Genomic DNA, 10,838 nt, shown 5'->3' on the forward strand with positions numbered 1-10,838 from the left:
TACAATTCCAATTGAATTATCTCCAATCACTGACAAATTAAATTCCAAAATGTGTCTCTTCGTTTACATCATTTCATTGTTAAAGAAGCATGTTCCTCCCTCACCTTCTATAAACAGAAAGTTAATACAGTATGTTGAGTCCCAGTTACTTGCTTTTTCCTTTGACTCTGTGAGACTAATGTACTGAAACAATGCAACATTCTTTTTTTAAGACCATGACTTGTACTGTCAGTGTGAATTCAGTGACTTGCCAGGCAGCAAGATTTTCTTTGCTGATTTCATCGAATAAACGTCCTAGCATATTCACACCCCCCGTGTTCCCAACCTCACACACTAGCACACGAGAATCCACTGGTCTGCTTGTTTGCATGCTACAGCCAGTACTCCGGGCACCCGAGTAGAGGACCCCGCGGAACTTGGAACACTTCTGAGGGACAGGTGGCAGAAGAGGGGAGCTCTGAGGAAGAGGGTTACTCCAAAGGAGCTCTGGCTTTGATGAACTGTCGTGTGTCCAGAGCAACATGGCAGGATTTCACACAGAGCCAACCCCCAAGCAAATGGCAAGGCATCTGTACAGAAACTTCTGGCAGAATCAGACCTACTCCCAAGAGCCATTTCACAGCACGCAGGGGAATGCTGGCTCCTGGCTGCTGCCGCGTGACCAGGCAGACGGGGTCCTCCGGTGGTTGCCCCTCCGAAGGAAACCCCAGTCAGAACGTGCAGGCTACAAGGAAGACGCCCCTCATTGACCGTATCACCTGGGGAGCTCTTAGTGACCATTTCTCAGGCTCCGGAAATGGGAAGACTCACTTCGATCGATTCTTTATTGCAATAATTTGAGTTCCCTATCAATTTGGAGCACATTAACTTCATTTTTGTGGTAAAGTCTCAAAATGCCCTCCCTCATCTGGGTCCTGTGGTCCCCGGTACTGACAGTTCCCCTGCACTGTGTTGGTCTCTGATGCCCACTCTCGTTGTCCAACGACTGCACAGCAAGGGAAGCCGGAGCGACTACCAAAGCGAACTCATGGAATTCAATGACAGGTGTACTTTGCTGTTTTCTTTGTTCATCTTTTTTAAAAAAGATTTTATTTTTAGACAGAGAGGGAGGGAGGGAGAAGAGAGGGAGAGAAACATCAATGTGGGGTTGCCTCTCACACGCCCTACACTGGGGGGACCTGGCCTACAACCCAGGCATGTGCCGTGACTGGGAATCGAACCTGCGACCCTTCATTTCACAGGCCCGCTCTCAATCCACTGAGCCACACCAGCCAGGGATGTTCATCTTTTCTTAAAGGCACTAGTTGTGTCCTGGGAGCTGCCTTCACAAATCTCAGCATTTATCAGGACTTTAGGGAAAGGAAGACTTTACATGCCTGGGTTTCCTGCAGCCAGGAAAAAATAGGTGCTGGGAAAGCCGTTCCTGTGGCTCTTTCATTAGACACACCCACAAAGGAAGAGACCGCCATTGTTTTGTTTTAGTCTCTTCCCGATTATTCGGGCATGGCCCAGGTAGGCGCTCTGCTCTTTCCCTACGGCTTTCCCGCTGCCCATCTTACAGCTCTTAAGCATTATTAGCAACCCTGCTATAAAGTGAGCATAGAGAGGGAAAAGGCTGAAGTGAAAATTTAGCTTCCGAAAAATAATATTTAGCCTGGGAGAGCTAAAACACCATTTTGGAGTGTCTGATTTTCAGCCAATCCTGATTCCCACTGGCAAGGGGAACTGAAAGTTGGCAACGTGTACAAACACATACTACACAGAACATTTACATCCATTTATTTGGGAAATTGCTTTGCCTGTAAACACAACTGCTAAGGCACATTGTTGCAGGATTATGGGGGGTGAGGGAAAGAGACCAATCTAAGGATCCCAGGAAAGGGAGAAGTGTGGAAAGCTTCCTTGTTTCTCCCTCCCTTTCCCCACTCCGGGAACACACAGCCACGGATTCCAAAGTCCCGCTAGCCTCCTCTTCAACCCCACCCTTGCTATCAAACTTCTTTTAAAGCAACACTTCTTTGTTGTGGTTTTTGTTGTTTCGGATCATACGAGTCCAAAGCACGACGTGGGAATTCATTCTCAAGCATTCACGTTGAACATGTGGCCTAGATTAAAGCCTTGGCAAGACTCTTGGCCAAGCCAAATCAAAACCCCAGCAGATCATGCCCAAGGGCAACAGTTCTGGTGAGAACTGAGCTATTCCTGTAGGGGACAGGACCCCAGAGCTGGTCAGTTTAGGTGCGGAGGTCCTTCTGCCCTGGGAAGTATTAACCCAGGTCTGTACCAATTCGATACTGCTGCTACAGGAAGCAACGATGGCTACAGGTAATTGAAATACTACAGAACAAAGTGACCCCAAACCAAGTTTTCCTCTTAGAATGAAAAGATAAAATATAATTATTCCTCAAGTTATTCTTGGCAAAGGACAAACTGAAAAACACTCAGAGGGTACACTGGCTAATATCTGAGTGTACTGAAAACATTCCCCCGGCAGGGTGGAGAAGGGCCTGCCGCCCCAAAAGGACAGATTAGAAAATGTACTGATGGTCACTTGGTCCGGGTGAGTCGAGGGCCCTGCACTGTCCAGGTGGCCAGGAATTTCTCCCGAACATACCCATAAAATACAGAGTTTGCTCCACTCACATTTAATAGTCTGGAACTAAATTGTCCAAAATTGAACATACTTGGAAACCTAGTGATTCTGCCTCTGCTCTTTAGTATACTGTGAGATATACTGCAGCCACCTGGATTGCCTGCAACCACCTGGATTGTCAGGACAGGCCACCGAGGGGAAATGCGACACACATGGGGACACCAGTGTCTGAACACAAAGGGCGTTACAGAAGTCGCTGCACTTGAGCTGCACTCAGAAGTGCTAAGCAGTTTGGCAGCATCTTCCCCTTGGTTTACGGAAGAGGTAGGTCATCAGCAAAAAAGTGCAGAAGAAACACTCTTCACGGCACTAAGGAGATGAAGAGTGAGGTCGGCGACATGGGTTCACAGGCCATCATTTACACCAATAACAAACACCAGGGACTTCACAGAACACCTGTCACAACAGCCTATCACATGGCAAAAGAGGCACTCTGGACAGGGAGGGTCAGCATGCTCCCCCAAGGCAGCTCAGGGCTTGGCAAGAGGCAAATACAGCCGACCACCCCGAGTCCCTTGTTAGCCAGTAAAACATAAACTGCATTTTCTAAGAGGCTATCCATTTGACAGAGTGTCCTCTTGCCTGATACAATTCACCTTCTCGAGCAGTGTCCTTTATGACAAGACACTGCACACAGATGAACAGTGTCCACACCCCCTGCTGCGGGCGATGAAAAAACAGTGCCGGGCTGTCGAGGACGGCACCCGCTACACGTACAGGCAACCAAAACCCCGGATCACATGCCCTTTCTGCGACTTAGATGATTGGTGTTGCTTGCTTCATTCAAATGCAGGTCTTTCTGACTAAATTTTTTAATGAGGGTTCCAGGAACTAAAGCCACCAGGGCGATGGCCAACAGCTTGAAGACAGTTTCCCAGGAGAAAAGAGCATCCAGAGAGGTGAGGGTTGACAGGATGGAGCCTGTTTGCACGCAGAGGAAGTTGTAGGGGATCAAACCTGGAAGGAGGGAAAGGAAACAGCTGGTTACTGGAGGGGCGGGAAGAGGAAGAACAGTGACCCTTCAGAAATGTCACCAGGAATTCACAGCAGGGCCCCCAGGTCTGGCTTTCTCCCCAGCTCCTGACCCCTAAACCTATTACCCCTTTCTCTGTCTCCTCCACTTTTCCCCTCCTTTCTTCACTTTCCATATACACCTGCTTTGAGATGGTTTACAAAAATATATACACTACAGTAAGGTTAAAAAGATCTTAACAGGGAAAACAAAAGGAGTGAAGAATAAAATAAGGAAGTACAGTTAGGACAAAAACACATAAGGTTCATCCATTTGGGAGAGGCAGGTCCCAAACTTGCTTGAGCACCCAAGAGCCAAGTGAGGAGGACCTCCAGCATTGTGAGATTCACAGCACGCCTCACGTAAAAACCAACGGCTTCCGCAGAAGAACGACTTCCTGTGTTCGGTGCTGTCTCTAAGAGGCCGTCAGACCCACTGGATCTCAGAAGAATGAGGGGCGGCCAGACAGGCTGGGGGCGTGGCCGCCCTCTGGTGAGTGCCAGAGAACTCGTCCTCCGGCTCCACCCCAGACTCTGGTCACCCGGGTCTAGTAGAGCATCAGGGACCTGCATTTTTTTCCTTTTTTTAAAATTTATCATGTTTTATTTTCAATTATAGTTAACATACATTATTATATTAGTTTCAGGTATACATACCAATGATTAGATATTACATAACTCACTGAGTGATCATCCCGGTAAATCCCGCACCCAGTGGGCACCATACAGTTACTAGAATATTATTTACCCCAGTCCCTGTGCTGTACTTTACGTCCCCATGGCTATTCTGCAATGACCCATTTGTCCTTCTTAATCCTCCCAGCCCCCAACCCCCCTCCCATCTGGCAACTATCAAATCGTTCTCATACCTCTGAGTCCGTTTCTGTTCTGCTTGTTCATTTATTTGTTTTCGATTCAATTGTTGACAGATATGTGTCTATTGCCATTTTATTGTTCATATTTTTGATTCTCATTCTTCATCTTCTTAAAGAAGACCCTCTCACAGGAACCTGCATTTTAAAAGCCTCTCCCCAGCCCACTCTGATTGGATTGGGACCCCCCGGCAATCCACCCCTCTCCCACAGGTGATGCCTCAAGATCACTGACCACTCAGTGCTGCACAGCTTGCCAGCGGGGGCCTGGAACTCTGGTGTCCGGGGGCTTTCCGAGCTTTGTGCCACCCAGGTCACTACAGGCTGCTAACTGAGGCACTTTGTATGAAACCTGATATGACCAGACTCAACTGTGGTAGACTTTGCTTCTTTTTAAGATCTCAATTTTTCTCAAAATCCCCTATTAACAGCAGCGGCTCGACCACAGATTGGTTATGTTTGACATCAAAGCCCTGATTATTCTTCCCCTCCATGCTAGCCCCTCATCTGGCCAAGTGGCCCACTGAGGGTAAGTGGTGTGCTGAAGGTCACACAACTGTCAGAAGGTAAGAGGAATTTCAGTGTTGCCAGCTCTCCCTAAGGCAGATCTTAATTAAAAGAGGGGCCAAAGCCAGACAGGAAGTCCTTCGCTCTGTTCCTTTCTTTTGTCTCCGCCATTTCTTCTGTCCACATGCCCTTATTCCAACCCTGAGTTCCTGCTAGTGTTTGCTGAGCACCTACCATGGGCCAAGTCCTATGCTTCAGATTGCTCCCCTAATCCCAGTACCTAGCACAGTGCCTGGTACACAGTAGGTACTAACAGCGTGGTGGAATAAACGGTCCTATTTTTTCTGAAAGTATTTTGATAAGGTTTCTTGTTGAAGCCTGACTAGACTTGAAATCAGGATTTTAGCCAGTAAGGTTTGAAGATGCTCCTCCTGAGCTGCTGCTCTCAGAGGCAGGCAAGTGCCGCGTGGCTGGGAGCCCAGGGCAGTCCCCCAGCATGACCGACCACTCAAAGACTCAAACGTACTCCATCAGCTTCTTACCGATAAGGACTGAGAAGAAGAACTGCCCAATGGGGATGTTCAGAATCGGGGCCGAGAGGTTCAAGAACCAGTTTGGTGTCATAGGGAAAAGTCTCAAAAACAGTAGGAAAAAAAACAAGCTGTTTCTGTTCTCCTCCACCTGTAGTCAAAGAAGACAAGGCCATTAGGAAGCAGAAAGTGTCTCTGAAAATGTGCCGGTGCCGGGCACCGTTCTAGACACTTTACACATTCTGTTCCTGAACCTCCCACCAGCCCTCCAGGGCAGAGACTGTTTTTCTCATTTTTAAAACAGAGATACCTAAGGCTCAGAGATATCTGGAACTCGCCTAAAGTCACAGAACTGGTAATGATGGAACTGGGATTTGATCCCACCTCTGTGCCTCTTGGAGCCATTAAAATAACCCCTAGAGCTTCTAGAAGCAGAGAGGAGGAACACTGGGAAATCCCTGCCCCTCACCCCCTTCAGGGCCATGAGGTGACTCTATGGGAGTCCAGCTCTCAGAGGTACCACTTCTTCTTACCTTCCTCTGCAGTGGGGCGACTTTATCAGGAAAGTAGGAGACCACCAGTTGTTTGCCAAACATACTGGAAAGCAGGTAGCAGCACGTGGCACCCACCGATGTCAACACACAGCACATCAGAAGCCCTAGCCACGGCCCAAACAAAGCACCGGCTAAAACGTTCTGCAAAGAAAACAAACCCTCAGTCCCGAGAACATCTGGCAGCTGCCAGACACCTCATCCCGAAAGTCAAGAGTCACAAGTTCCAGAGGGGTAAATGGTGATGGAAGGAGACTTGACTTGGGGTGTGAACACACAAGGCAACACGCAGATGATGTGCTGCAGAACTGTGCGCTTGAAACCTGTTTATTTTATTAACCAATGTCACTCCAATAAATTCAATTAAAAAAACAAACCTGGCCAGGTTGCTCAGTTGGCTGGAACGTTGTTCTGTACACCAAAAGGTTGTGGGTTCAATCCCTGGTCAAGGCACATACCTAGGTTGCGGGTTTGATCCCCATGTGGGAGGCAGCCAATCAATGTTTCTCTCTCACGCCAATGTTTCTCTCTCTCTTTCTCTCTCTCCCTCTCTCCCTCTCTAAAATCAATAAACATACCTCTGGGTGAGGATTAAAAAAAAATAGAGCTATAGGTTCCCTCTACCCTCCTGGCCAAAACCCAATTCCCATTTTAAAGAATGACAGGTATTCCAAGAGCTGAGAACGACAACCCTGGCTTTGCTCTCTTCACCTGTAAAACAGGGATGAGGATTAAAAGCTCAGAGGGCAGGAGAGAATTAAGTGAGAACATAGGAATACACAGCACCCAGCTTGCCACGTGGGCTGTGGTAGGTCCTGCAAACTCGGGTGTCCAAGAAGGCAGAACTGAAATTTATGAGTTATTTTTACCATTTTCAATGAACACAAACCATGAATTTTCCTTCAGTAAGATCACACAAACTATATATAAAATGTCTCGTTTCTGCCCTGACCGGTGTGGTTCACTTGCTTGGGCATCATTCCACAAAGCTAAGGTCACCAGTTCAATTCCTGGTTCGGGCACATGCCTGGGGTGTGGGTTCAGTCCCCAGTTGGAGACCAGGTTACACACAAGAAGCAACCCTTTGATGTTTCTCTCTCACATCAATGTTTCTCTTCCTTTCTCCCCTCCTTTCCCTCACTAAAAATAAACAAATACAATCTTTAAAAATAAATAAATAAAACATCTTCTTTCTTTGCTTTTTGCTGGAATTACATCTATGTGATATGCCAATGATGAGGGTTTCATGTTGACCAGAGATCTAGGTGACATGCAAAAAAGTCTTAGACTAACCAAAATGACAAAGTGAGCCAATAATTCCTAAATGCAATTTGGCTGGTTAACATCATTCTGCCAAAGGTGGGACCCTTATTCAATCCTCTCCATGACCCTGTGTCACATACCACCCTTACCCCATTCCACAGTGAGAGATACGTGAGAGATTAAGTATCGTGCCCAAGATCACACTAGGCAGAGACGAGACTCACCTCTAGGCAGCTGGCTGTTTGCTCTAAAGAGGGATCAGCTCAGGTGGGAAGGCAGGCACCCAAGGAGTCAGCCTCTGACCTCAAACCCCACACACACCCCGTCTCTCTTGGCATGGCCACATTTGCTTCTCTTTCAGTTTCCAACAAAGAAACTGCTTAAGCAGATCCAGCCTAAGCCTGCAGTAGGGAAAAGATGCTGGCGCAGGAGACAGAAGCAGGATTTCCTGTTCCATCATGTCCCGTTCCTTATTCAATCATTCAACAAGTGCTTGAGGACCATTGTGTGCCAGGCACTGTCACCATGCCAGCCACTCGACACCCAGTTTCATTTAATTGTCCTACACAACAACCCTAGAGGGTTCCATACGAGGAAACAGGGTTGGAGAAGTTAAAAGGCCTGCCCATGGTTACACAGCTGGGGTTCAAACCCACCCCATGCCCTAGCATACACATCCTCGCGCATTTACGTGAACCAGTTTGCAATGGTGCTGGGAGGAGAGCACAGATTATTCTGTGTAACCTGCAATGGCAATGGATGAGTAGCATCCAACAGCCAGAGAACAAGCTAAGGTCGGACACTTGGCTCCAGAGGGGCCACCTGGAAAATCAGAATGACTTGTTCTCTCCACACCAGGGAAACTTCTCGATCCTCCACAGCCTAACACTACCACTTGCATTTGTTCATCAAACACTTATGAAGGCACCTCGCTGTGCCAGGCAAAGGAATACAAGGACTAAGAATAACAAACAGGCCCTACCCTCAAGGAACTCAAGAACCCACAAACTAATGGAGAAAGCAGATTTTTTTTGGGGGGGGGGCTTCAATCAGAAGGACCTGGGCTCCCTAAAAACAGGTTTGTTTTTTCCTGGCTGTTCCTTTAATGCATTTGCTTCTTCATCTAAAACAGTGCCAAAACGCACAATATCACAGGAGCTCTGACGGGGAAGAGCTGACCCAGTGCAGGGTACATGTGTGTTTCTCTGAAGAACAGTGCTCCACAGCTCTCAACGCCTTAGAAACAAACGCAGCATAGCTGAGAGGAAAGGCAGGCTCTGGGGCTGGGTGGCAGTGGGCTCTGACCCCAGCCCCACCCCTCCTCACCTTGTCCCCTTGGACAGTTACTCAACCTCTCCCCACATTATAAGGCTGTTGGGAGCATTAAATAAGGTCATGCAGCTAAAACAACTAGGGCAATGCCTACCACTAGGGAAGCTGTCAAACAATGGTAGTCCCAGTAGTCTGTTCTCTGAACTGCGTGATTTGCAGTCTAAGGGACTCTCTACAAAGATAGAAGGTGGCTTCCTGACAGGCACAGATGGAGGACGGGGCACTGACCAGGAAGCTGGAGCCAGGGATGGCAAAGCACTGTTTGTAGAGGTAGGCACTGCAGAAGAGCAGGAACACGTAGGCCTGGTGCTCCTTCCGGTAGTCTCGAAGGACCTCGGAGAGCTCCCGCAACTCGGCCAGGTCAGAGGGGAACCACAGTGACCTGGGGATTTGGAAAAGCAGATAGAAACTTGAGTCCACATCAACCTAGTACCTATGAAAATCACTTGTGGTGGTGTCTTTCCAAAGTAGGTGTACAAATGAGCTCATCATCTGGTCTTCTGAAAATATACACATAATGGGTGCCCCAGGTGATGGGCGACCTGATACAACACAGCAAAGCAGACAGAGGGGTCCTGGTTTGGAAGCGAGAGACCGGGGTTAGCATCTGAACTCTGCTACTACCAGCCATGCGATCTTGGCCTAGTGCCTGGGCCTCAGTCTCCTTCTCTGAAAAATGAGTGCTGGTGGTGGATAATCACTAGGGTCCCATTCAGCTCTCAGGTTTTATGATCTACTCTTAAGAAGCAAATGGTTAATTACCAGGCAAGTCCTAAATGTCCTAAATTGCCTTCCTTTCAAGGAGCACCCCTCCCCCACAAACTTTAGGCCAAGGACAATTCAAATTTCACCCTGCTCTTGAGTTTCTAGGTAAAATGGCTGTTTTACCAGATAGTAACAAAAAAAATTAAAAGTTCTCCAGGAAAGTATATTTGTCCAGCATCATAAACATACCTCTTGATAATATGTGAAGCTTGAAACTAACCCTTTCCAATAGCCTGCTTTTTCACCCTGCTCTTTATCCGGTCCTCAGTGTACTCTGAGTCCTGTACAAGGGTTGCAGTGTAAAGGCCACTTTGTCTCTGCTCTCTGAACCCTTGAATCCATCCGTGATCAAATATGGGCAAACCCTCCTAGTTCTCATCAAAATGTTTCTCTTAGCATATCTGACACCCACAGCAAAGCCTTCTCAGCTAGAGCAAAAAATTATTTTTTAATTTTTAAAAATACAGTAATTGAAACAATTGTCATAATATTCAAATATCAGTAACATCCTTGACGCAATTCTGTGCCAGGCATACTCCCATGAACTTTACAAACAGCAGAGCACTCACGACAAACCAGCCTGGTAGGTATTACACGGCCTCCTGCCTCACCCAGTCGGTAATAATAAGGGGAAAGGTAGAGACAGCCAGGAAGACAGGCAGATCCTAAAATTAATTCCTGAATAATTTAAAGTTGTCCATGAAATGTTTCACCTGAAGACCGACTGCCTTGAAGTCCCAAGGGCAGACCTAAGTGAGGTGGGGTAGAGAGGACGATGGAGGGAAGCTGACAGCAGTCGTGAAGAAGGGGCTGCAGGTCCAAACAGGGGCGAGGGTCGCCTGCAAATAAGGGTTTGGGTGGAGCCTGGGAAAGCGATGGGAACGCAATGGGCAGCTGAAGCCACCGCGCGACCAGCCTCTGCCTGCCATAAAGTGCCGCGTTTCCCTACGCAAATCACCACCCGAAAGGAACCGGCCGCGGGCTCCAGACCCTTATTGCCTGTCCTAAAACTGAACCCCAATTCTCGGCCCCGCCACCCCCATCCGGGAATCCGTAGCTCCGATTCCCAAACCCCATCCTCGAAACTGGCTCCTGTCCTGTGACCCGAATCCCGGTCCCCGCCACTCACCTGCCTTCAGTCTCCTCGGCAGAGCCCCGTGTGGGTACGCGGGGCAGTCGAGTGGACAGCAGGTACAAGGTGAAGGTACAGCCAACGAAGACCAGGAATAGGCAGAGGAGGGAGCGCATTTCGATGCCCGCCCCCGGACCCGCCAGGCCGCGGAGAACCCTGGAGCCAGCCCTTAGGACCACACCGCACGCGGACGGAGCCAGGGGACGGTGTTCTCAGACGGAC

The 10,838-nt window shown here is 48.3% G+C and overlaps 2 protein-coding genes across 2 annotated transcripts in view; both read right to left on the reverse strand.

Moving 5' to 3' along the window:
- Window positions 1-1,763: 1,763 nt before the first annotated feature.
- Window positions 1,764-10,835, reverse strand: TMEM41A (transmembrane protein 41A). Its single transcript, XM_024564380.3, has 5 exons — window positions 10,614-10,835; window positions 8,948-9,101; window positions 6,107-6,268; window positions 5,586-5,724; window positions 1,764-3,610 (listed from the first exon to the last, which is right to left on the reverse strand). The coding sequence occupies exons 1-5, from the start codon at window positions 10,730-10,732 to the stop codon at window positions 3,390-3,392; spliced, it is 795 nt and encodes a 264-aa protein (XP_024420148.1). The 5' UTR covers window positions 10,733-10,835; the 3' UTR covers window positions 1,764-3,389.
- Window positions 8,969-10,838, reverse strand: part of LIPH (lipase H) — a 49,204-nt gene continuing 47,334 nt past the window's right edge. The window contains exon 11 of the transcript XR_002975145.4: window positions 8,969-9,101. The gene's annotated coding sequence lies outside the window, so the exon portion shown is untranslated. The remainder of the gene's footprint in view (window positions 9,102-10,838) is intronic.

Source organism: Desmodus rotundus, chromosome 2 (genome assembly GCF_022682495.2).
Source record: "Desmodus rotundus isolate HL8 chromosome 2, HLdesRot8A.1, whole genome shotgun sequence".
Taxonomy (NCBI): domain Eukaryota; kingdom Metazoa; phylum Chordata; class Mammalia; order Chiroptera; family Phyllostomidae; genus Desmodus; species Desmodus rotundus.

Excerpts from the sequence above, each read along its gene's own strand:
- TMEM41A (XM_024564380.3), bottom strand. The coding sequence starts at position 10,732 with ATGCGCTCCCTCCTCTGCCTATTCCTGGTCTTCGTTGGCTGTACCTTC. Across the intron at positions 6,269-8,947 it reads TCCCTGGCTCCAGCTTCCTG|AACGTTTTAGCCGGTGCTTT; the intron begins GTCAGTGCCCCG and ends TTTTCTTTGCAG. Across the intron at positions 5,725-6,106 it reads TCGCCCCACTGCAGAGGAAG|GTGGAGGAGAACAGAAACAG; the intron begins GTAAGAAGAAGT and ends CTTTGACTACAG.